At 38.7% G+C, this 27,420-nt stretch overlaps 1 protein-coding gene across 1 annotated transcript in view; it reads right to left on the bottom strand.

Moving 5' to 3' along the window:
• Window positions 1-24,335, bottom strand: part of LRRC39 (leucine rich repeat containing 39) — a 33,415-nt gene extending 9,080 nt beyond the window's left edge. Inside the window, exons 1-7 of the mRNA XM_036768459.1 lie at window positions 24,198-24,335; window positions 18,788-18,990; window positions 12,280-12,385; window positions 8,945-9,101; window positions 7,147-7,283; window positions 5,216-5,361; window positions 2,926-3,078 (exon numbers count right to left, since the gene is read on the bottom strand). Of these exons, the coding sequence (XP_036624354.1) occupies window positions 2,926-3,078; window positions 5,216-5,361; window positions 7,147-7,283; window positions 8,945-9,101; window positions 12,280-12,385; window positions 18,788-18,900 (812 nt within the window). The 5' untranslated portion in view covers window positions 18,901-18,990; window positions 24,198-24,335. The remainder of the gene's footprint in view (window positions 1-2,925; window positions 3,079-5,215; window positions 5,362-7,146; window positions 7,284-8,944; window positions 9,102-12,279; window positions 12,386-18,787; window positions 18,991-24,197) is intronic.
• Between the last annotated feature and the right edge of the window lie 3,085 nt (window positions 24,336-27,420).

The raw sequence follows: 27,420 nt of genomic DNA, 5'->3' as shown, positions 1-27,420 counted from the left end.
CTCTCTGGTATCTACGTATACTATGGTCAGACAGAAACCTGTCTATTGATCTGTCTATATTGTCTCTGTTTGTAATTTCTGTTTGTATTTGCTCTGAAGTTCAGGGTGCTGGCTTTTTCCCCTGAACTAAGTGAATGATATTTGTATGTTTAATTAAAATAAGATTGTAAGCATCTTAAAGTTGCTTTCCTTAGAAAAGCAGATCAAAGAACCTATGCTAGCAGCCCTCCTGTGTGCTGGTGTTATTGGCCTTACACCTCTGCAGCAGCTGCAAGTAACATTATTACAGGAGGTCTAGTTCCCTCTCTTGTACTTGGACTCATATGATGAGCACTTCTTAGTCTTATGAGAGAAGAAGGGGAGTCGTTGCTAGCTCTCATTACCAAATTTCCAACCAATCACATTGTTCCCTGTGCCTTAACTTTGTAACCAGTCATGTTTCACACAATCCCATGATGTCATCTACACTGTTCTGTTCTTTGTTCTGTATTCCCCTAAACCTATAAAAGGAGAGCTGTTCATTGGCTTAGGGTCCTTGGCATAAAAGGAGACAATCCATTGACCTATTTATTGGCAGGCAGCATACCCCTGTTAATAAACGTTACCTTGAGCAGAGAATTGCCTCAGTTTACCTTCTTATTATATGGCAAACACGGCAAATGACATTGTCAGACTTCTATTTTATGGATAAATATTTGGCAGAAACTGGAGGGGGGCAGGGAGATCAATTAAGAGCCTATTGTAATAATCTAGTTGAACAGTGGTGCGGTATTTTGTTAGAATGGTGCCAAGTGGACAGAGGGCACAAGTGTGAGATATGAGTATGAGGGAAGCTTCTATGAGAAAAGAAACTGCAGGTGCTGTGTAGTCCCTGGTCCAAGAATCTCAGGAATTAGGACAAGTGCCTTATGAGAATATTGAGAGTTCTGTCCTACGAGGGGATTATGCATTAGTGATGGGAGGAAGGGAGGGAAGAAGAAAGGGACAAACGGAAGCTCTTCTTACCCAGTTTTAACAGCCCTTTCCAAGGCTAATGTCCAGATATTGGGCAGATGCTCTTTAATATGGAGCCTGGGGTCAGCTGGTTCATGCTGTTCTTGACCCTTCATACAGATGGTGATACTTTGAAAGAAGACCTGGGATTTCAATGGTGCGATTACCTCCTCGAATGCATGTCACAATCTTTCCACTACGCACGACTGTCACCTAATGATCAGCCTTCTGATGAAGAACTTTTCCACTCTTAGCTAGAATGGTCCTTGGACAAGCCAGTTTTGAAGTCTTTCTTATGGGATATGACCTTTCAGAGCCTGTGTTCTGCTTTTGAAAATCCAGGGGCAGATTTTGCTCCCAAATGATTCTAGAAATCACATTCTTCCTCTCAGTGAGGTGGTGGGGGACTGAGTGTGGACTGTTACACCAAATATTTAGGATTGAACATTTAGAGGGGGAAGGGACCACAGAGGTCATTTAAGGCAATCCTCTCTCTTTACAGGTTAAGAAACTGAGTCCTAGGAGATTGTCATGCCCAAAATTACACAGCTAGTAAATGACAAATGGATTTGAACTCACATCATGACTCACAATCTAGCAGTCTTTCCACCATATCATGTTGCCTTTTCAATGGTGATTGTTCTAATGGGGTAGGGATGGGGGAGGGGATATATTGGGAAATGCCTAAGATATTAAAAAGAAGACATCAATAACACTTTTAAAAGATTACCTCTGCTTAGTGTTCTGATTAATCATGAAAATTATCCTAGGACATAGAGAGGAGAACTATAAGTTTAGGAGGAAAAGAACATTATGTTATGTACCATGAGTTTCTTTTTATTAATTTCTTCAAGAAAACCACTGTCAAGGTATTTGAAGACAGTGTTTCCCAAAGCTAAGGCCCAACAAGTATGCCATGCACTGGGCTTGGCATAACAACAATCATTTGTCCTCTGAATGATCTCAGCTTCTGGCAGAGTGTATTGCTTTGACCAGCGCCAGGTGCTCACTGAGGGATTTATGTTTCATATTAATCAATAACTGCTTAGATTTGTTGGAGCTCTCCCTATTTCCCACCGACTAAGAGCCATTCATCACACCTCTTGACATGCTTATAATCCCTGTTTCTTGTAACAGCTAAGTGAATCAAACCAGGTACTGCTCTCCTGTTCTACGCCATGCTAACTCTGGTTCTGTGAGACAATCAACTTGGAAATTATTCCCACAGCACCCAGGGATGCCTGCATTGTCCACACATGAGCCTGCTGTGGGAACTGCTACTCAAGACCTAAGAATGAGTATGTCATGGTCCAGCCCACTTGTGGCTTTTATGTCTGCAAATGCCTTGCCCCAGCATGTTAAGCCCTCCTACTCAGGAGGACTTCCGCCTGCAAGCATTTTCCTCATTTTGAAATTAAACTTCTGTTGCATCCTGACTCTCCTGTCTCTAGCCTGCTCTGTTTGGCTCCAGCCACCCACAGGTTAGAGGCTGGTTCCTGTCTGGTTGACCACAAAAATCTATTTAACTGAAAAAAATTCCTTTTACCTATAGATTAAACTCCTTACAGTACATTTGTTACTATAAGAGGTCCCTGTCACCTCCAAGCCATAATTAAGCTTCAGAGTAGGATTTCAATGGAGAAAATTAACCTCTGTGAGTCTCAGTTTCCTTTTCTGTTAAACATTAATAATAATATTTGCTCTACCCACATCATGGGCTTATTGTGAGGATAGCCTTTGTAAAGGCTTAAGGCTCTATAGAAATGGGAACTATTACTATTAATTTGAAGGCTGTTACCCTGAATGGCTTAGATTAGGCTGAGCCTAAAGATACAAATGGAATTAAAAACCTTTCCCTTATGCTCTTTCTTTGCCACCAGAGGGGATTGTGTAGGTAGCTTTCTGGTACACTCTTTGCAACAAGATTTTTACCTGAGATTTGCCATTCCTTCCATGCACTCTGGAATATCTTGCAGTTGGTTGTTGCTGAGAACCAAAGTTCCCAAGTTCTTTAAGTTGTTGATGGTTTCTGGCAAACATGTAATTTCATTCCGCTGGAGCCATAATGTATGTAGGTTTTCCATTCTTAAGTGTGAAAAGATTTGACAGTTAATTATATGCATTGTGAAAATACCAGCTTTAAAAAAAAGCCACAGATGTCAGGTCTGTATATTTTTTATCACTATGGATCCCTTAGTCCATAAATGCATAAAGTGCTGGGCTTGGTGTCAAGGAGAACTGAATTCAAATTCTGCCTTACAATTATTAGCTGAATAACCCTAGGCAAGTCACTTAAATCCTCTCAACCTCGTTCAGTTTCTTAATTTGTAAGTGGGAATAATAGCACAGAATCATTATAAGGATCAAATGAAATGATATATGCAATAAAGGGCTTTGCAAACCTTAAAGTTCCTATATAAATGCTAGCTATCATTATCGCTAAATAAGAGCTAACAATAGTAATACAGTCAACCCTCAACATTCCCAAATTTAGCTGTCTTTACTTCAAGCATTCACTGATTTTTGTTAGTAACTTCATATTCGCTTTCATGTTCGCAAACATGCATACTCACAGCTATGCACGGTAGAGAAAAAAATGAGAGGCCAGATGCAGGCAAGTTTGCGGAGTATCTGGTATCCTTTTGGGCGGTTCACTGGTCTTGTTCACCCTACCTTTGTAAAGAGTCATGCATTCATGGCATCTTTTCATTGTTTGCCTTTAAAACTCAAGTTTTGTGTTGCAATTATGCCCCTGAAGCATATTGCAAGTTCTTTGGGCTCTAAGTCCAAGCTGCAAAGTCAGTGACGCAGCTCAGTGAGCTTCTTAGTGAGAACATAAAGGTTAATTTAGATAAACTTCATGCTGTAATATCTGTAGCCATGGTTGGCTGGGAGACTCTTAAGGATCTCAAACTGCAAAGGAGGCAGACATTGCTGCAGATTATTTCAGGCTGGTGCATCCTTCACAATCTCCAACGCTGTCTACCATCCATGAAGGATAGATAGAGTGTTGGACATGATGTCAAGACCTTGCCAGTCTTGGGATCTTCTGATAGCAGTGACTAAAGTCCCAGCAGTGACTAAAACCTCTCTCTTGGTTTTAAGAGGACAGCCAAGATAGAGAGGCTACTGGAAGGAGAGTAAAACACTCTCACACTGCCATCTAATACAGATTCAGGTTAAAATGTTTCAGTTTTAAGAATTTTATTTGCTGTATGGTATTTATGGTGCTGTAGATTTTGTGTTATGAAAAGTGAATATTGTCTGAAACTAAAAAAATTGAGATAGTACAAAAGGTCATGGAATTCTCGGGAATTGTGAGAAAAAATGTTTTGCATGTTACCAATTTTATTTTGTGTATTGCATTTTATGGGCTATTCCTTGATCATTGTGTTAGGAGAAGTACATATTATCAGAAATAATGTTTTGTTTTGAAGAATTGCATGCAGAAAAGTGTATTTTCAGCAATCTCTAGTGAAAAATTGCAGGTTTTAGTGTCACAGGAACCTAACCCCCTATTTTCCATAGGTTCAACATATCAATATTCACATTTTTTACTTTTGCGCCATTTTCTAGGAGTGTTATCCCTGCAAAAGTTGAGGATTGACTGTATATAGTTCTTTAAGCTTTAAAAACAAAATTTTACAATTGAGCTAAGACTATAAATGTAAGCTATTATTTCCTCCAAAGACACAAACTGCTGCCTATTCATGCCGCCCATCCTATGAAACTCCCATCTATGTCATCCCATAAGTTTTCCACAGGAGTATACCTTAGGTTTGTGCTATTTAATAGAATTTCACTAGAGTACAAAGTCCATAGATTCTAAGTCACCAAAGTAGTGGCAAACTTATTCTCTAGAAGAAAACTGGGAGTGATGGGTGGAAATTGCAAAATGGCAAATTTAGGTTCTCCCAAAAATCTTTTGATCATATGGAATATAAATATTCACTAGTATTTAAAAATAGCATGAGATGTTACTAGTTTAACTGCATATTTCCCCCAAAGTTAGGACATTGGTTGATAGCTAGTTTAAAAATTATTATTATTGTGAATACAGCACCGACCTTGGAGTCAGGAGGACCTGAGTTCAAATGCGGCCTCAGACGCTTGACACATTTACTAGCTGCGTGACTTGGACAAGTCACTTAACCCCAATTGCCCTGCCTTTCCCCTTCCAAACCCCACCCCCCACAAAAATTTATTATTATTATCACTTTACCTATCTATAGAGTCAGGAAGTGTTTTAAGTCTGTTGCTTCCCATGTCTAGCCACTCAAGGGCAGGCATGTGTAGCACAGCTGAAGGGATGGTTGTAAACTGGTTCATGCTCAGATCGAGGTGAATGAGCTTCAAAAGATTGCTGAGCTGAAAAATGAAAAGAAGATTTTCAGAACAAAAGAGGCTAAGTGAAGACCAGTCAGGGAACTGAGGTAAGTCCATCATACCCGGCACAGCTCTTATCACTATAGCACAAGACAGAGCCAAAACAAAAGAAAACAAGAAAAAACACAACCGGACAGCCTAGGAAGAATAAAAAAAATAAATTCTTCAAAGAGAGTGCTCACTTAGTAAAGGTGAATAATATCTTCCAGAATACCCAAGCATATAGTAACTAGTCTAGAAAGATTTCCTACATCTTGAGAATGGGCATATTTTAGTATGTTTTCACTGCATGGTAATGTTTTCATTGTCATTTTAGCACCTAACATTTGATGGTTATATAATAATAAATGTCACTCATATATATATGTATATGTATATATATATATATATATGCCACTTTAAAGTTTGAAAAGCATTTTATAGAGGCTCTCTTATTTGTTCCTCACAAGGACTCTTATTTACTTGCTTGTGCTTTAGATTATTTAATTAAGTTTTCTTCCTCCAGAGATCTCTGGTAATTTTAATATTTTTTCCCCTTATAATCTCTATTGCTCACTTTTTCACTCCTTTCCCTTTGATGGGAGATTTGTCCCCAGGGGCTGGGCAGCAATGCTGTCTCAGCCTCTTCCTCCATGGGGAATTCATTTTTTATGGGTCTCAGTCCCCTAAGGGGATAGTACAAGTCCCAGTTGAAAGACAGTCCCCTTTCATTCAGGCCTGATGCCATTCTGCACACATTTTGGCACCTATCCTAGTTCCCTCTGTTTTTTAGTTCTTTGACAATGTGCTGCTGGCCCAAGCAGATTATGTTCCTGTCTTTATAGGAGGGTAGAGAGATTTGAAGTCTGCTATTTGGTGCCACAGAATGGTGGGGTGAGAATAGGGCGGGGTATGACAAAGATACAGCAGCAGCAGAGAGACTGTTGAGTGGATTTCAAAGCATAAGCTAGTGGAGCTGGTTGTGTGCCTCCCCAGAGAGGAGGGTACAGTAGCAGGTGCAACAAATAAGTTTGCTCCATTAGGCCCCTTGGCATCTTGGCCAGCTATAATTGATTTACTTCCTGTACATAATTCCTACTTTGGGGAATTTTTGAGAGTTAGTGAGCACTGGAGAAAATGTCTAATCCTCCATCTTGGGGGTGATATGACCTAGACATTGAATACTGTGCATAGAAATTCAAATATTTATCACTTTGGAGGTTTGTACTCTCAAGCATATTACTGTATCAAGACAAGGTTCTATAATAATTTCCTCCACTGGTTCAGAGTGCTTTACACTGTCTTCTTTTTTTATCTACACACAAAATCTAAGGCTTAGCGTATGAATCATTTAGAGTGGCTAACAGTGCGACAACATGTCTCACATAGATCAGGGTTTAGCGTTTCACCAAGCCTGCTATCTTGCTTCTGACCTCGCAGAGCCTAGGAATCTGTCAAGGGGGATAATTTAATATGGTGTCACATTCATACATCACCTGGGAGCACCCTTATTCCGTAAACAATCATAAAATAAGCCATTCTACTGCCATGTCCTTGCTCAAGATTCACAATTACTGTCTTTGAAGTGAATCATAGCTCTTTCTCTAATTAAAAACCGATTTCTGTTTTATTTAATAAAATATACTTATAATGTTTCCACCAAATTCCATGTTAAAAACGGAAACCAAGCTGTTGTTTTCCAAGTTGATGTTTTTTCCCCCAACACAACTGAGAAATAAACCAGAAATGAATGGAGACTATTTCTGTTGGAAGCTATATCATGCTAACCTCCTGTGGAAGGTCACAAATATCTCTGTTGACAGCAAGTTCTAGTTTCTCTAAGCTGGCACAGTAACTCAGCTCCTTGGGAACAGTCTTGATTCTGTTGTAACTGAGAATCAACTCCTCAAGCCTTGTCAGCAGTCCTGTACACATCGGACAAAACAAATGGTCATAAAACAGAGCATCCGGTAACAAAGTGTTACACGATGTCTTAGCTATCGCTTCTTTCTTTCAATATTTTTTACTTTAAATTTTTCCCCCAATCAACAAAGCTCTATCTTCTCTTTCCCCACCCCACCCCCCCACCCATTAAAAAAACCACCTTGTAACAAATATGCATAGTCAATCAAAAGAAATTCCTACATTGGCCAAATCAAAAAAAAAAATCCTCATTATATACCCTGGAGCATCATGCTTGATCTGAAATCAGGAAGTATTATACGGATCAGAATTCTTAAGCTTTCCAAAAATTGTTTGTCTTTAAAATGCTATTGCTATTGTGTAAGTCATTCTCCTAGTTTTGCTCACTTCACATGGTATCAGTTCACGCAATTCTTTCCACGTCTTTCTGAAAGTATCATCTTCATTTTCTTCCACATAATAGTATTCCATTACATTCATATACCATCATGTGTTCAGCCATTCCCCAACTGATGGTCACCTCTTAGTTTCCAGTTCATTGCCACCACAAAAAGAGCTGCTATAACTATTTGTACACATATCGGTCCTTTTCTTCTTTCTTTGATCTCTTTGGGGTGTAGGCCTAATGGTGGTATTGCTGAGTCAAAGGGTATATATATAATATAGTAACATTTTGGGCATAGTTCCTAATCACTTTCCAGAATGGCTGAACTAGATGGCAGAACTATTAACTTTGTAATTTTCCTTTTCTACCACCTTATCTAATCTGACCAGTGAGAGGCAAAGCCTCACAGTAGCTTTAATTTGCATTTTTCTAATTATTAGTGATTTGGAACATTTTTTTAGCTTGGATTTCTTCCTTTAAAAGTTGACTGTTCATATCATTTGACTATTTATCAATCAGGAAATGGTTCTTACTCCTTATAAATTTGAAGCAGTCTTTATGTACCTTGGAAATGAGACACTTATGGCAGAAATTTATTGCAAAAGGTTTTTTCCCCAGTTACCTGCTTCCCTTCTAATTTTAGCTTCATTGATTTTGCTAGTGCTACTGTTTTCTTCAAAGCTGTCTTTGGAAAATGCATTTGAAGTTCCCATCCTTATGGCCTTTTTAAGTCCTCAAACTAGGTCTTATCTCTTCTATCACTTCATTCTAGATCTCTCCCCGCTTTTCTTAAAGCCAGGAGAACATTCAGTGTCACCCTGAAAGATTATTTTAAACCAAGAAGCCTATAGGTAGGGTGGTAGCCCACAACAGACACATGATTGACCAATTTTGTTCAGGATAATTTCCTATGCTGCATTTCTGCTTTTATGTCTACATTGCAGCATCTTTTCCAAATTGTAAGATGACACTCTTCCCCTTGTTCATTTCATCTTAACAAATGAAGTCTGTTATAGCACGGTATCTGCCACATAGCAGGCAGTTAACAAATATCTGTGGAACTGAAATAAAATAATTAGTTTTTTTTAAACAAATGATTTTCAGTGAACAATTCCAATAATCTTGACCTATGAGGCCATCCTTGGCTCCACCTAGAGCCATTGTTCTATCTTATTTAGGGAATTTATATGTTATATGAAAGTGATATCTTTATTCCACAAATCCTTACATAAAAATCAGACTTACGAAGAATCCTGACATGAAATAACAATGCCTTACCAATTCCTCGAGGTATTTCTGAAATTGCATTTCGGGATAAATCCAATACAATGAGGTTCTGGAATCGCCCAATGAATTCAGGAATTTTTACTAAGCCCGTTCTATGAAGCTGCCACTCCTGCAGCTGATTCAGTTTTAGTAAAGAAGAAGGAAGGGTCTAAACCCAAAGAGAAAAGAATTAGAAGGAGAATTAGTTTATGGTGTAAGTGGTGTTGTTTTAATTTACAGTATCCTGATTTTCTGAGAATCAACATGGCCGCAGAGATGCTATTGTGACTAAGTGGTCTGGAATAGAGAGTAGCAAAGTTGGAATCCTAAAGACAAGTTGAAATCTTGGCTTGGACACTTACTAGCTGTGTGGCCCTGGGCAACTCACTCAACCTCTCTTACCTTTAGTTTTCCCATGAGTAAAATGAGATCATGATAATAATAGCACTCACCTCATAGGATTGTTGTGAGAATCCAGTAAGATGATAAAATGTTTTGCAAAGGTCAATAGTGCTCCATAAATGTTAGTTGTTATTGTTTGGGTTTGAAATTATTATAAAAATATCCTTTTTTTCCTGTGTAACCTAGGGTAAGTCCCTTAACTTCCCTGGCCTCGGTCTCTAAATCTGTAAAATGAAGGAGGTGGAATAAATGGCCTCTGAGGACCCGTCCAGATCCAAATCTATGATCTTCGATTTTAATTCAAGGATCTGTGGTTTTTTTGGTGTGAGTGCTTCCTTCTCTGATGCCAGTCACAAATCCTCCATGCCTTAGTAGGTGGTCTTGGGTTTTTGCTGCGGTCAAACAATCCATCCCCCTACAACCAGCCTAAAGATGATTTTTCCTGAACTTAGTGAGAACGATTATCAGTTAATATAAAATACACTACTGGGTCTATACGGTAAATCTTATCAGCTAAGTAGAGCCTGCTAGCCTTTATGATTTTGCTAAAATACCCTTTGAGAACACAGTATCACCACCCTTTCATGATGAGGTTGAAAATTAGGAATCCTCATTGACCATTATATTTTTTAGTATTTTGCATACCTACCAAATCTTAAGAAACTTAGTTTTCCACTTTTTAATCCTTCAAACGCTAAGTAAACGAGAATTTAAACTATTTTTTTCTATTAATATTAGTATACTAGCACAGAATTCATATCCTGAGAATTCATATTCAGTCCTATCCAGGCCATATTGGATTCTTCACATTAAAAAAGGAACAAAAATAGAATGGTCACAGGTGTTGGAAACCCACAAGTAATCCCCAAATCAAAATTCCATCTCTATCAATCCTGCTAAGAAAAATGTTATATTTGACCAGTGTGAGTTTGAAATTTTCTCCTAATTGCCCCAAAAGGTAGAAAAATTAAACTCAGTGATCAACTCTGAATAATTAAAAGCATAAAAAATACCCATATGTATAAAGAAAAGACAAGACCTTACAAGAAAAATTAGATTGAGCCTAATGGCAGTTGAAAAAAAGTCTGCCCCTTGAAAATATCTTTCTTGGGGATCCTGGTCTTTCAAACTACTAGTTTGATTCTAACTCTGTATTATGTGAGGACTTAAAAAGAGTATGGATCTTGTTCTTTGTCATTTACTATAGTCATTGCCAAGCTTTTGGAGATCTTGGCCAGCAGTAGCTTTGAGCTTGATAACCACAGTAAATTTATTGAGTTGCAATGTTGGAGTAGTTTATGAATTATAGACAATATCCCTTTTTGTATTTCTCTTACCATTTTGTTCATTATGTAGTTCTACTCTGTTGTAGCAATTACATGGGGCCCTAATATTGTTAACTATTCTCCCACCTAGAGGCTTACAGAATTTCTTCCCTTGATCATCACCAGGAAAGAGAGTGCTTTGGCACCTAGCTCATACAACCATTGTGAGTGTCAAATAATATAACATACATAAAGTCCTTCGTAACCCTTAAACGCTGTTGGTGTTTAGTCATTTTTTAGTCATGTCTGACTTTCTGTGACCCCACTTGAGGTTTTCTTGACAGAGATACTGGAGTCACCCACCATTTCATTCTTCAGTTCATTTTACAGATGAGGAACTGAGGCAAACAGGGTTAAGTGACTTGTCCAGGGTTAAATTTGAACTCAGGTCTTTCTGACCCTAAGCCTAGCCCTCTATCCACCGCGCTACCTAGCTGCCCCTACATAACCTGAAACAAAGAGGTATAGATAAAATTAAATTAAAGAGGTATACTAATAAATAAAGAGGTATAAACAAAGTGCTATGTGTGATATGAGGGGACAAATTTTCAACAAGTTAGAAAGATAGAGGAGTGTTCCCTAAGAAAAGTGGCATTTTAGTTGAACTCTGAACTTCAAAGAACGGATAGGAATCCAGTGGAGTATGTGGGAATGGAGAAGGGGGAAGACAATCCAGGCAGAGGGAACAGCATGGAAATGAAGCATTTGATACATGAGAGATAGCTGGTGTAGTAAACAGAGCACTGTACTTATAGTCAGGAAGATCTGATTTCACAGCCTGGCCCTTTCCCAAGGGTATGCTGGAACCAGCTCTTACTGGAGAGAGCCAATTGTTAAAATTTCAGTATAAGCATTTATACACTGGAAATGGTCAAATGCTACAAACGAGGACTTGATTTATTGTTTTGTTGATTGCCTGAATTTAAAGTGATGGAAAAAATTAATCTCGCAGATTAAATTTAAAAGTATGTTCTGTGAAAAGCCAATTATTAAACATTTATGAGTATACCCTTGCCTACCTCCTATACCATTATTAACTGTGCAGCCCTGGAAAAATAACGTAGTCTCTCTAGATCTCATTTTCATCATCTGTAAAGTGAAGGATTTCAACTAAATGATTTCCATGGTCCCTTTTAGCTCTAAATCTTGGCACCCTAATGAAAAATTAAAATTTTCCTTTTTTTTTCCATTCCCTTTCTATGGAGTTTTCATGCGGAGGCTATTTTACCCTGATCAGCGTTTTGGTGAATGTTTTGTTGGTAGAAACTTTTGTTCCTGTACCTGATTAAATGAGAAAGGTGAAAACTAGAATAAAAAAACTCCTAGATAAATTATTACTACTAACTCTGTTCAATATGGACAAAACTAATGTAAATATCGAGGACTGAGCTGAAATTTTAGAGAAAACTATTATTTAGAAGAATTTGGTATATCCCCTCGGCTGTTTGTGTGGTTCACATTCAGTTGTTTTTCTTTTTTTTTCAATTTGAACTTCTACATTTTGCAAGCTTTCCTAATTACCATCTCAGCAGAAGGTTGTAACCAAACACAATACTCTATAAACTCTATAAAGAGAATGCAACAAGTAGAACGTCATTGAAAGCCACTTCCTCTGGTTACCTTCCATTCTTCTTTTTCTATCTTTAAAATGACCCTTCCGTCTTCCCTGATGACTCTTTCCTTCAGCTTGGTTAAGTTTACTCTCTCTTCCCAGATTCGCACTAGCCTAGGAGACCAAGAATTCATTTTAGTGAAGAATATGGGAAGCATTGAAATTTCCACATTGAAAACTCAGGATAAATAATATTTTGACCACAGGTAATACTGAAAATTGGAAAGGCGCTCCTTTTCCAGGGACCCTAAACTTTCAATACCCTTTATTTAAGGGGCTGATGTATGTAACTCCTATGATTATATGTTAATTTTCCCATTAAGCTAAGATGGTACAGTTGTCTAGTAGCTCTGGGGTAAATGCTGTGGTTGTGGTAGTTCCCATTTATAAAAGAAAAGTTAAGCAACAAACAAATTCTCTAGTAGCTGTCTGGGTTATTTTATGGAAGCATGGCACAGGAGAAAGATCACTGGCTTTGGAGTCAAGGGATGAGAGTTCAAATATTACCATCAGTACATGCTACCTATGTGATGGTGGGCAGCTCATTTAGCCTTTTGGACCTCTTTTTCTTCAATTGTAAAATGAGGGGGTTAGACTAGATGACCTCTGACATCCCTTTCAACTCCAGATCTATGGTTTGCTATCACTTTTTTTTAAATAGTGATGAGACTGATAATAAGGAAAATGTCATAGATGTAGTATACCTGACATATTTTGGCAATAGCAAGCTATTTAGAAATCTCACACAAAATCCTTGTGGACAAGATGGAGAATGGTGGGTTGAATAATAGTATAATTAGGTGGATTAAGAACTGGTTGAATGGACCCAAATAGTAATGATGAATGGATCGGCATCAATCTGAATAGAATATCTCTAGAAGGGCTCCATCCTTGGCCAAAAATAATTTTATCAGTGACTTAGATGAGGGCACATATTTTTAGATGACACAAAGCTGGAAAAAATAGCTGAATGAATGATTGAATTACAATTAAACTAAATAGCATGAAAGGCCAAATATAATGAGATAAAACTTAATAGAGCTGAATGAAAAATGTTTTTATCAGACCCAAAATATCAGCTGTATAAATACGGGGTATGGAAGACTATAGAAATACAGCATCTAAAAATACCACCTTACACTATGACAAATACTTTTATGGAAATTATGTCAAGAATTGGTATAGACTAAAAATTTTAATTTTTTCCATTAGAATATAAACTCCTTGAAGACAGGGATTTTTTTTTAAAAAAAACCATATTCTTTGTATTCCCCAGTACTCAGCAGAATTCCTGACACATAGTAAATGCTTAATAAATGCTTGTTGATAGATTTTTAAAGATTTAGATAAATTCATGAAAAATAGTTGCAGAATTAGGAGTGTTTTGGTGATATATCCCTAACTAACTTTCCTTTAAAAATATAACTTAAGCATAATTATTTATCTTATTTTTATTGTTACTTTTTGTTTTTATATCACATTCATTTCCAAAAGTAGTCTCTCCCAGCACTCCAAATCGATTCAGCAAAACTAACCGACACTTCAATATTATCTAATGGTACATGCAATATCCATAGTCCCATGCCCCACCCGCTCCATCCCCTCCTTTACAATGAAGGACAGGAGGTACATTTTCTCATCTCTTCTCTGGGGCCAAGATTTGTCATTAAAATCATATAGCATTGTTTCTTTTTATGCTCAGCCATCAGCAATAAATTCCCCTCCAATTATTTAAATTGTTCTTTAGCTTTAAAAAAGGGTTTTTTAAATTGTATTTGTGTCTTGGGTGTGCTTTTGTGGACTAATATTTTATGTATTTTGGAGTTATTTTGAATGGGGTTTCCCTTTCTTCATTCTTTACCTTTCAAGGCTGATATAGACAAGGACAACCCCACTTTTCCACAAAGCATTTCCTGGTCCTGTTATCAGAGACAGAATACTGGGTCTGAACTAAAGTTGAGATTCTTATGTCATCTATGAATTAGAAATAACTTTTCATATTAGGGAGGATGTCTTGAATTTCTGCATATGTGTTCCTCCAATAAAGTCCTATTCTGAGGTTTTATTTGATGTGGTCATGACCTTGACTTCTCAAAGGCTATGCTAGCAAAACCCAGCTCTTACAGATTCTACCAAGCTGAGAAAGCCTGGGAATAGGCTATATCAGGGCTGTCCAACCTTAGGTTTTTATTGAAACAATAGACAATATATTTTGATTTGCCATTTTAGTGAGAGCTCTGTGGTAGCTCGGCTTCATTTACTGAAGCATTTATGTAAATTTCTCTGCTTGTAGGCAGGCCACACAAATCTCACTGTGGCCGCATGTAGCCAGCAGTGCGCATTTTGGACATCCCTGGGCTATATGTTGTCTGGGGAGAAGCCTAACTAAACTGAGAAGATCAGTAACATATTGGCAGCAAGACAATTAATATTCTGATCTTGACCATCTCTAAGATGATCTAAAAAGTTATATTCAGGGATTGTGAACTTTGTCAAATGGAATACACCTACTTTCAATAAAATTCCAGATCTTTGAAGTGTCTACATTTGAAGATCCATGAAAAGATTGCAGGGGTGTCTGTGAACATGTAATTTTTTATGTTTTTACAACTATATTTCAATATAATAGGTTTTGTTTATAAGCCTATGTATTTTATTTTGTTCATTTGAAAACATTATTTTAACATAGAAAAGGTTAAGAACTCCTGCTCTAGAATGTCAGAGGCTATAGTCTTCTTGGCTAATCTACACCTGTAATACTGTGTTAAGTTTTGGAAGTCACAGGAAGGGCTTTGAAAAGCTGGAAAGAGTACCAAGGAGAATGACCAGAATGGTAAAGAAACTAGAAACCATGCCATATGACGACCATTTGAAACTAAGAATATTTACCCTGGAAAAGAAGATTCTGTTTTTTAAGCAAATTAGATTTTGTTTTCCCAAAATACATTCTCCGTATTTTCTGCCTCACAGGGTTTTTGTGAGGACCAAATGAGATAATATATGAAAAGTACTCTTCAAACCTTGAAATGCTATACGAATGCTTCTTCTTCTTCTTCTTCTTCTTATTATTATTATTATTATTATTATTATTATTATCATCATTATCATTATTATTATTATATTATCTTAAGCCTTTAACATCTCCCTTCCTACTCATCACCTTCTGAATTCTAGTCCTTTCAAACACTAAACTCAAATACTACTTCCTCCAAGAAGCCTACACTGGCTGCTCCTACCTCCCACAGTTTATATCCCAAAGCACTTTGTTCTGCACCCTTGTGTTACTCCATTCATGTGCCAGGCATGCCTTTGTATCCTTAGTGCCTAGCAGAGTGATTTATAGTCCACTAAAACCCTTTTTATGACCCACTTTTATATGACCTACTATCTATCCCATCCTATACTTGTAGTGGGTTCTTGTCATTCAAGTGTAGTATTTTATATCTGCTACAATTGTACTTCACAGAAATATACTGTATCATAAGAGCAGATACCAGGAAATGATAGAACATCATCAGGCCCAGGACCCTGAGACCAAGAGCCTTGGAAATAGCCATGCTTCCAGCCCAGTGCCTTCAGCCATAATTCTCAGAAGCAACCTCTGTGGAGATGCAGCCTGGCAATTGTTCATGAGGATGCTACAGCCACTGCTACTGAGGACCCAGAAAAGAAGGTTCTTGTCATAAAAGTTGTTGGCACTGTCAAATGTTTCAGCATCAGAAATCAATATTATTTTAAAACTGGAAATAACATTAAAGAAGAAGCATTAATACCTGCTTTGCTTCTGCACCCTTAGGACCATGCGACCTTTCCATGACTTGCAGTTTAAAGTTTCTCTCTATGTTTTCTCTCCAATTAGAATGTGAGCTCCTCAAGGTCAGGGGGCCATCTTCCTTTTCTATTTGTGCATAGTGCTTTGTACATAATAAGTGCTTAATAAATGCTTTACTCTTTCATTCGTAATTGTAAAACAATAAATGACAGCAATAAGAGTTAATGTATCAGATTCTCTGGATATTAGGACAAATTATTGGCCATGTTAAAAATTATTTTGTCATGTAATTGGGAAAAAAGATAAAATATATTTAAAAAATTACTGGCACATGTCAAACTGTTGCCAAATAGTGAATCCACAAAAAAAATCCATATCACAGAATCATAGATCCAAAAAGATCTCTGAAAGCTAAAATATAAAGCTGAAAATTTAAAAAAAATGAAATTTAAAAGGGACAAATGTAAAATCATACATCTGGGCTCAAAAAATCACCTGGATAAGTACAAAATTAGGGAGAAAAGGCTGAAAAACACCAGGGGCTTTAAGAGCACAACTAACAGTATAAGTCGAAAGTATGGATATGACAGTCAAAAAGGAGAGAGATTGTCCATCTCAGCTCCAGGCAGACCACGTTTGAATGCTCAGTTCTCCAAGTGTCACATTTTAAAAGAAATTATGGCAAGCTAGAAAGCCTCCAGTGGAAGGTGACCAGTATGGTGAAGGGCTTTGAGATCATGGCATATGAAGATTAGTTAGCTGAATTAAATGAGGATATTTAGAGTGAAGAAGAGAAAAATTAGAGGATGCTCAATCAACATATCTTCATGGATTTGAAGAATTAAATTTGTTCTGCTTATCCCCAGAAAGCATAGCTAGGAGCAATGAAAGCAAGTAGAAAAAATACAGGGAGGGGCAACTCCCTAACAACTGGCTATGGGTTTTCTTACCAGGCAGTAGAGGTTTTCAAGCAAAAACTTTATCTCTCTGATAGGTTATAGAATGGATTCTTATTCAGCTATGGTTTGGACTACATGGCATCTGAGGTCACTTCCAGCTCTGATATTCTATGATGGTTCTATGATTTGGGGAAATGTAAGATCTCAGGTGAGCAGTTGCTATCTGGGATGCTTTTGGAGAAAAGGGCAGAGATGTTGGGAATGCCTCTTCACCCATGGCCTCACTTCCTTCAAGGTTCAGCTGAAACACCATCTTCTCCACTAAGCCTTTCCTGATTCCCTCAGCGCCCTCACGCTTTTCAATTCAATGACCTTGTATGGAATAGCCTTGTTATTCATTGTGTGTCTATCTTACAGATGTCTATTCTGCACATACTTGTACATGTTCATGCTGTCTCCCTCAACATATGTAAGGAAGCAGCGACTGCCTCTATCTTTGTATCCTCAGCATCTGGCATAGTCCCTTTTACATAGTAATATGTCTCTGGCACAAATGTTTGTTGATGGACTGATTAACTGATAAAAGTTGAACTTCACCTAACTGACCTTTCCTCATCTAGATCTCTAACTGAGACTTTTGAGGGAGACAAGGAGACAGGCAGCAGAGAGATAGTGTTAGTACCTATAAGAGGACTGAGAGGAGCAAGGGGCTCGTGGCCAGACCTGCAGGAGCCACAAGGTATTGTTGGTGATCTGTAGCCGTGGGAGAACTATCAGTAGCTACAGAATGGGAGGTGGGAGCCATAGCACCTAGGAAAATAACCCAAACCAAAGCAAGGGAGAGAGGTGAGCTGGACCCATTTCCTGACAGAGAGGAGATGATGATAATGATGATGAGGATGACTACAATAATAATAATGATAATTTATTATTATTTTATTATAATTTATCACAATAAATTTATTATGTTATATAATAATATATAAATAGAATAAATAATCTATAAAATAATATATAATTGTATAATAATTTATTATAATAAATCATTTACATCGTACTTCAAGGTTTGCAAAGCACTTTACAAATATTATCTCTTTTTGTCCTCACAACAAGCCTGCGAGGTAGGTGCTATCATTATCCCCTTTTTACAGATGAGGAAATTGAGGCTGAAAGAAGTTAAGTGATTTGCCCAGAATCACACAGCTGGTAAGTGTCTAAGGCCAGATTTGAATTCAGATCTTCCTAACTCTAAGTCTGTAGCTCTATCCACTGTGGCACCTCGCTGCCTCCAATGTGCAGAATGAGACACGGTTTTTTGGATTTGGCCAATATGGACATTTGTTTTGGACAAGAATGTACATTTGTTGCATCAGTTTTTTGTTTTTGTTTTGGGGTTGGGTGGGCAGAAAGAAGAGAAAATAAACACTCCATTTGAAAAGGAGAGCTGGCCAGATTCTTATGTTAGGCCACAGCAATCACCCCAGACTACCCAAATACATGGGACTCCACTGCAGATAGGTGACCCATCTCTATGACAAGCTGTCCAGGGCACTTTCTTAGGGCATTTTCTGCATAGAAAAACAAGAGGCTCACTCCTAAGTGGTAAACCAACAACTCCTCTGGATGGCACTGGTTATTTAGTTCTTTGGGCGGGCGCTCATTGACCAAATGAATAAGAAGAGTCACAGGCATCAAAATGATCATCACTGAAGACTCCCTGTTCTTTGACTTTGCCTAGAAAGACTCCTGAGCTATGTTTGTCAAACACAACTAGGGACTTGAATGCTTTTTGTTCCCAAGGATGTCAGAGCATGAGACTTATTAACAACCATTTTTTGAACCTACTTCTGCTGAAATTCTTTTTCTCGCTTCAGATCTTCAGTTTGCTTCTTGATCCTGTTTTCCCACACTTCCTTAGCAGCATGGACGGCCCCTGTACAGACTGCAGTTTCTGTCATGGTTCTTTCACATGAAGGAAGGGGTCACCAATACCATCAGAGACTGAAAAGCCGAATTTTGGATGCCATCTCCCAGCAGACCTAATTGTACTGGAGGAAGTAGCATAAATGAATGAATAAATGAATGAATGAATAAATGAAGAGAAAGTATTGGTTAAGTGCTTAATATGTACCAAGCACGGTGCTAAGTGCTGGGGGGATACAAACAGAAATGCAAGGCAGTACTGGTTCTCAAGGAACTAAATATCTATTGGGAGGAGGCAACACGTAGAGGAAATTTAATTATAAGTTGGACAGACAGGTCCAGTGGTCCTTAATCTAAGAGTAATTCATCATCGTGTCATTCTCTAGGGTTTGCCAAATGCCTTTCTTTTCCTTATTTGCAATATAAGTAGCAATATAAGAATTATCATCGTGATTTCAGATGAGGAAACTGAGGTTTAGAGAGGTTCCTCATATATGACCTTTCTCCTTAACTCTTTAACTTTGTACAGTACATTGTACTTTGTACAGGATCACCTAAACTTGTTGCATTATTCAAATTGCTACAGCATATTTCTATGGAATTGATTACCAGTTTTTACATAACTATAACTTGGTATAGTATGCATTTGAATACATAAGACCATTTTTAGTGGCTTTTTTGTAAGCACAAATCAGGATCTAGCTGTACATCTTTATATTTGTAAGGTTGTGAGGCAAAGCCCCTTTTAGATTTTGAGTGGCCATGTTTGCGTATGAAGTGGTCAGGAAAAGCAGTTGGCAGAAGCAATGGCCTGGCCTTCTGAAAGTGGACACTTTGGGTGACATTCTTCTCACCCATTCAATTACGTGGACAAATAGGAGATTCAGAGACTATAAAACTGAAGAGTGGGTGAAAGGGGAGAGAGCCTTGCACTTGAGGCCTGTACCCTACTGTTCAAGAGGTGACAAGGCACAGAGTAGAGACTTCAAGTCTACAGAATTGTGGGGGCTCCTGCTGGTCCAAGACTAAGGGAGTGTAGATCTTTCTAAAAAATCACAGCAGTACCCTATGCCAGGATTTAGGCGAGCCCTACGCTGGAGACAATTTACCAAGTAATGACCAAGCAACAGAGCTCCATACCCAGCTCAGCAGAGACTCTACCCAACATAGAAAGCCCAGGAGAGATGCACAAGAAAATGTCTTCTGGGGTCCTGTAGTATATGAGACAAAAGTTGCCCTTCTTTGTACACTTTGTAGTTCTGTTCATACATCCTCTATATGTGTGCTTCTCTCCTTGTGAACTCTATTTGCATCCATTCTCTCCAATCATGCTGGGATTATGAATAGAAGAACACATCCCAGAAAAGATATTTTATTGCTAATTTTCTTACTATGCCATTTTAGTAAAATGCCTTTGTTTCATGCTATTGTGTCTTCTGGTTGACTAATAAAAGAACACATTGGTGGGGGCTTGTCAGCTACAGTTTTAGGAGTTTGGGCCCAAAGATAACTTTGAACATGGGGTACCCATCTCCAAGGAGACCTGACCTGTGAATGTGAATTGGAGGGTTAGCAAAGGAGATAAGAGTCGTGAACTGGAGTCAGGAAGACCTAGGTTTGAATTCTTACACAGGTACTTTCTACTATGTGACACTAAATGAACTACTTTAACTTCTCCTAGTCTGTTTCCTTAACTATAAAATGGGGATAATAATATATCTTAACTCAGAGGGTTGTGGGGAGGAAATGAGACTCTGTGTGTGTGTGTGTGTGTGTGTGTGTGTGTGTGTATGTATGTGTGTGAGTATACACATACATACACATATGTAGTACTTTGCAAGTCTTAAAGCACCACATAAAAGTTAACTATTATTATTACACAGGTAAGATCATATAACAGAAGGAAGTAAATTGAGCAAAACCTGTGTTTTCCTATGGCTATAGCTAATACCTAATGACATACACAGCTAAGTGACCCAGTGGATAGATTCCACCAGGCCTGGAGTCAGGAAGACCTGAGTTCAAATCCAACCCCAGACACTTAATAACTACGTGTAAAACCGGGCAAGTTACTTAACCTCTGTTTGCCTCAGTTTCCTCATCTGTAAGAAGGGGATAATAATAGCACCTACATTACAGAATTATTGTGAGGGTCAAGTGAGATATAATCTGTAAAGTATTTTTAGCACAATGCCTGGCACATAGTAAGTTCTATATAAATATTAGCTATTATTATCATGGGAAAACTGAAGACCACAAGTCAAATGTCAGTATTGTCAAAAAGTAGGGCTCAATTTAGACTTTTATCAGAGATAGTTGATGACAGAGTTTTTCCCCTAAATCAACAGTTTCCCTTCTTATTCTAGCTGCACTGATTTTGTTCATGCAAATATCTTTTAATTTCACATTCTAAAAATTGTCTATTTCAGCTTTTGTGATATCTATTCCTTGCCTCAGGCAACTTTCTAAGAGGGAGTTTCTCCACTGAGAGTTGCTTATACCAGTGAAAACTGAGAATTACATATACTAATGGACAAAAAAACCCAACCCCAAACCACTCATTTACTAAGGGTCAGTTGTCTCTTTAGGTACAGAAGTAATAGCCTGATGAAATCTCTGTGTGATCAGCCTGATCTTGCTGCAGTCTAAGCGTCTTTCTGGGTACGTGCTAGAGAAAGCTGCCTGATATGTCTTTAACAGCATAGGTCCCACTGAGATTTACCTCCTTACAAACTATGTTTGACATGTCAATTTTTCCAAATTTTGTTGTCTTCGACTGTTAATTAGTGGAACTTGTTCTTGTTAATCAGATTATCATTATTAGGATATATTCATATTGCTTACCAGAGGTATCATCATGGCACAGAGGTTATCCTGGGTTCAAAGATGATGGGTGGGGTGTTAAACTGTCACTAAAAGACCAATGCCTTTTAATGGATTTTGTGTTCAGAGAAGCTCATCACAAGAAGACTGTCAATCAGGTGATGAAGTGTTCTCTCCACAGTAACTCATGAAACCCTTATTATAAAGGGATTGTGACATGTATAGAGTGAGTCCCGAATGAATGAAATTGTGAGTCCTTCGCGTATTTACCAAATATTCAATTGTCAGAATTTCTCCCTTTCTGTTATTTTCCTTGAGCAACTTGACCCTATAGTTAATCTACTCTCTGAGTCAATAGCTGGAAATGGGGCTATATTTTCTATTCAATCAATAAATCAGCAAGAAGTTATTAAATACCTATTATGTGGTAAGCACTGTGCTAGGCACAGAGGATAGAAAAAAAAATTTAATGGACGTCTATATCCTCAAAGAGCTCCCATATTATGAAGGATACAAGTATTATATGCAAAGTATATGCAAAATAAATATGAGGTGGGGGGATCAGGAAAGGCTCCATGTAGAAGATGACATGAGCTAAGTTTTTTCAATATTACAATTTAATACTTCAAGATACACATTTTATATATGCTTAAATGTGTACATAGTATCTCCCTGGGGAATATGTGCCTCATGAAGGCATGGGGCCATTTTGTTTTTGTTGTTGTGTTGCCATTGCTTACCATAGGACCTGGCACAAAGGCACAGAAATACTTATTAATTGATATTTCCATTGATTTATACTCTCCTTGGTGGGGCTACTCCCTCCGCTGGTACAAATCACAACTCCTTACTGCCTTCTTATTTTTGTGAATTACGTCTACATTCAGAATTTGACATCTGAATTGAGGCTTTCCCATCTCCCATTTCTAGGCCTTTGCACAGGCTGTCCTCCGTGCCTGGAATGCTCTCCCTCCACAATTCCCTAGATTTTTCAAACTCTAGCTTAAACGACACCTCTATGACGCCTTTCTTCGTTCTCCCCTTTCCTTCCCCAGTTAGCAAATTCTCCCTCCTGAAATTACATTTTATTACTTTGCATATACCTCTGTACATGTTTTCCCCTGACCCTGGATCTAAGCTCCTTAAGGGCAGAAACTAATTTGGGGGTTTTGTATCTTCAGTGCCTCGCATATAATGAATGCCTAATAGACAAATGTTGAATTTGATACAAAAATCAACTGCTCCTTTGGCCTCCAGGGAGTGTGGAGCATTTAGAAGCATATGGTTTCAGATCATTTCAAAAACTATAATCTGTATTAGAGAGAAAACTGGGTATTAAATCATGAGAGGAAAGAATACCTAGGAGAACACATATCCTGGGTACTAGAAGGGAAATGAAGGCCTTCTACCTTGTGTTATTATCACAACAGAAAGAGACCCACAGGAACCGATCCAGCCATTCTGGAGAGCAATTTGGAACTATGCCCAAAGGGCTATAAAATGTCTATTCCCTTTGACCCAGCAATACCGCTTCTAGGGCTGTACATCAAAGAGATCACACAAGTGAGAAATGGACCAGTATGTACAAAAATATTTATAGGAGCTCTTTTTGTAGTGGCAAAGAATTGGAAATCAAGGGGATGTCCATCAATTGGGGAATGACTGAACAAATTGTGGCATATGAATGTAATGGAATATTATTGTGCTATAAGAAATGAGGAGCAGACGGACTTCATTACAACTTGGAAAGACCTACATGATCTGATGCTGAGTGAGGGGAGCAGAACCAGGAGATCATTATGCACGATTACAGACACAAGGTATCTATAAGGACTAACTTTGATAGGTGTGGCTCCTCTCATCAATGCAAGGTTCAAAGACAGCTCCAAAAGACTCATGACGGAAAAAGCTATGCACATTCAGAGAAAGAATTATGGAGTCTGAATGCAGACTGAGGCAAACTATTTGTTCTCTTTTTTTTCCTTTTTTGGTTTTGTTTCTTCTTTCTCATGATTCATTCCATTGGTTATAATTCTTCTTTACAACTGGACTATTATATCAATAAGTCCAATGGGAAGGTTTATGTAGAACCCACACTGGATTACATGCCATCTTGGGGGGAAGGGGAAGGAGAGGGAGGGAGAGAAAATTTGGAACCCAACTAAAAATAAAAAATAAATGTATTAAAAAACAAACAAACAAACCAAAAAGAAAGAGATACACCGGACCCCAGGCCCATGGCAATGACATGCCAGGGCTAGCAGGTTCATAGAATATTCAAAACTAAAAACAAACCCACAAAATCAAACAAATCAGGCCTGAAAGAAATCCATTTTCTAGAAGTGTTACTCATGAAATGAGTAGCTCTGACCTCTCAAGAGACAGGTTTTACAGAGTTGCCAAACTAAATTGCTCTGGTTGGGCAAGCACAGGCACAGGTAGAATTGGATCCTCAGCAGCAATCATTTGTAAGTAAGAACAAGGGGGAGAAGAACTCAGAAAAACTTACCGGGATTGGCGGCGTTTCCAAACTCATTGATTTCTCAGCGAGGCAGAGGTTACAGATGGGTTTTGCCGATGCCACTCCAAGCAATTCAGATCCTCAGCCACGCTGCGACCCAGAGGACTGTCATGTCAGCCCAGTGCTAATTTTAAACCATGACAAAGCTAGGAATAGCAGGAATCACATGGGGCTTGTGTGCAAAGCTCCTGAAGAGCTCATGTTGAAAGTTTTCCCACTTACCGGGACCCGGGTGCAGAGTTTAGGAGACCCACAGAAAGCACGAATCTGTCCATATGAGAAACACTTGTGTCATATAAATAGAAGGGGCTGCCAAGTCCTTGAGCCACAAAAGCCTAGAACACAGGCACAAAGACTTCAGAACAATCCCAGAATATGGACCTAGGAATGCGAGGAGGAGCCTCTAGCCTCTGACATTGCTGGAATTGTAATTAGGAATTCAGATCCTTGGGGGCAAATTGATTTGAGGAGTGGTGTACAGGGCAGGTGTCAAACTCCTAGCCCACAAGGCTACATGGGGGCCCACAAAACTCAGGTGTGGGCCGAAAAAGAGAAAAATATAACTGGGAAATGTTTAACAAAAGAAATAAAAATACAACATAGGTAATATTAATTTGTAATTTTCTAAGTCAATATGCAGCCCATAGGGATCCGTTTCTATTTAAGTAGATATCACAGGTCGACAGGATGACCTCTCCTATGTGGTTGAGGTAGATGTAGGACACAAGATATAGAAATCGAGCAGATTGAGAAAGTGGGAGGTCAGGGTGTTTGAAGGAGAAGATGTTGAGGTGAAAAAGAAGACTGTGAATCAGCTACTGAACTCACTGAGGAGGGGCAAGAGAGGCCCATAGGTTACAGCAACAGGAATCTGTATAGGATGGAGGGAATGTTAAAAGAGGAGATAGGGTTGGTGAGCAAGAGTGACAGAGGGAAGGTCTAAGAGGAAAGGGTAAGGATTAGAACCATTCCTCCTCCTTCTCCTCCTCCTCCTCCTAGAGGCAGCTAGGTGGCATGGTGGGTAGAAGGCTGCACGCGGAGTCAGGTCTGATTCAAATTCATCTTCAGGCGCTTACTGGCTATGTGATTCTTGGACAAGTCATTTAACCTTTGTTTCAGTTTCCTCAACTCTAAAATGCGAATAATAACGGCATCTGCCTTGCATGGTGGTTATAAGGATCAAACTTGTAAAGCACTGGCACTCGAGAAATGCCCGTCCACCTTCCCCTTCCTCACGGCCCTGGGATTCAAAGGGTGTGAGAGAAGGAACTGCCAGTCTTAGGGAACCGACAGGTGTGAGATGACAGGATCATGGTTTTAGAAATAGAAGGGGCCTTTTTTTGTAGAATGAGGGGAATAAAAATGAAATAACTGGCCTCAGTTTGCCCAGGTAGAAAATGGCAGAGTTTGGATTTGAACTCAGGTCTTCTGACTTCAGATGTGGGGATGTTGAGACCACAGGGTTTTAGATGGCATGTGGAAAGGGGAGGCAGAGAAAGATAAAGACTGGGAACTGCTAGGGGTGAGTGCATTAGGAGGGGATGAGCAGTGATAGCCACTGAAAGCCCCTCTTGATGCTGATTCCCCTACATCAGGAGTTATTAATCTGTGGTTAAGATAGATTTTGGGGGAGCCTGTGAACTTGACTGGGAAACAAATCACATCTTTATTTTCACTAAAGTTTGTCATCCTCCATAATCCTATGTATTTTCTGCATTTAAAAAGCATTATTCTGGGAAGGCATCCTTGGCATGACACCAAAAGGGTTAAGAACCCGTGGCCTGGATGAGGCTGAGCTGATGTCAGGTGTTCTGTATGGCACAGGTCACGAGGCCAGGTGGTACATCCTGGTGGGAAGGCAGGACAGGCATGAGTCCCTAGGGTGGCAGCCTAAGGGCAGGAATGCAAATGGGAAAACAGGATATTGGCATCTAAATCAAAGCATTTATTAAGCGACTACTGTGTGCAAGTCACCCACCATTCTAAGCACCTTATAAGTATTATCTCATTCGAGACTCACAACAACTCTGGAAGGTAGGTGCTACTTTTATCCCCATTTTATAGATGAGAAAATTAAGGCAACTAGAGGTTAAGTGACTTGCCCAGAGTCACACAGCTACTAAGTGTCTAAGGTTGGATTTGAACTCAGGCCTTCCTGGCTCCAGGCCCAGTGGTATATCCACTGTGCTACCAGGAGACCAGCATCACTGAATTGGAGAGTACATGAGGGAGTAAGATGTAAGAAGACTGGAAAAGCAGGAAAGAGCCAACTTAAGCAGAGTTTTGAGCACTAACGAAGAATATTTTATATAGTTGATCCTGGAGATAATAGGGAGCCATTAGAGTTTATTAAATAAGGGGATGATATGGTCAGAATCTGTGTTTTAGGAAGATCAATTTGACAGCTAAGTGGAGGACGGATTGTAGTGGGGAGAGAGTTGAGGCAGGAAACCAAGGTATAGACTATTACAGTAATTCAGGTGCGAGGTAATAAGGCACTAGGACAACCGCAGTGTCAGAGGAGAGAAGTGAGCATACAGGAGAGGTGGTAGAAGGTAGAAACAATAGGACTTGACCACTGATTAGATATAGGGGCTAAGAGAGAGTGAAGAGTGGTGAACAACAGCCATGTTTTGAGACTGGGTGACTGGGAGGGTGGTGGTGCCTAAGAGAATAATGGGGAAGTTTGGAAGGGGGCAGCGTTTGGAGGTAAAGATAGAGAGTGCGGGACATGTTGAATTTAAGATGTCTACAGGACATCCAGTTTGAGATCTTTAAAAGGAAACTGATGATGTGAGACTGGAGGTTGGGAGAGAGGTCCAGACCTGAACAGATGGATTTAAGTCATCTGCATAGAGATGACAACTGAAACTATAGGCCAGAACTAGGGTGATGGTCATGTGAATGGAGAAGTGGGAATATATAGGAGTGTTGTTGTTAAGGTAGAAATGACAACATTTGGAAACTGATTCAATGTGTGGAATGTATGAATGAAGTTTTTTTTAGTGTTCAATAAAGTAATTTACTTAAGAAAAATTCTCCATTTTATAAAAATTTCTATTTTAAAAAAATTTTGGTTTTAGTTTTCAACATTCACTTGAATAAGATTTTGAGTTCTAAATTTTCTCCCCCTCTCTCCCCTCCCTCCTCCCTAAGATGGCACACAATCTGATATAGGCTATACATGTACAATCATACTAAACATGTTTTC

This window comes from Trichosurus vulpecula, chromosome 7 (assembly GCF_011100635.1).
Source record: "Trichosurus vulpecula isolate mTriVul1 chromosome 7, mTriVul1.pri, whole genome shotgun sequence".
Classification (NCBI taxonomy): domain Eukaryota; kingdom Metazoa; phylum Chordata; class Mammalia; order Diprotodontia; family Phalangeridae; genus Trichosurus; species Trichosurus vulpecula.
Note: the sequence above shows the minus strand (reverse complement) of the source record. Positions and strands in the feature narration are given on the sequence as shown.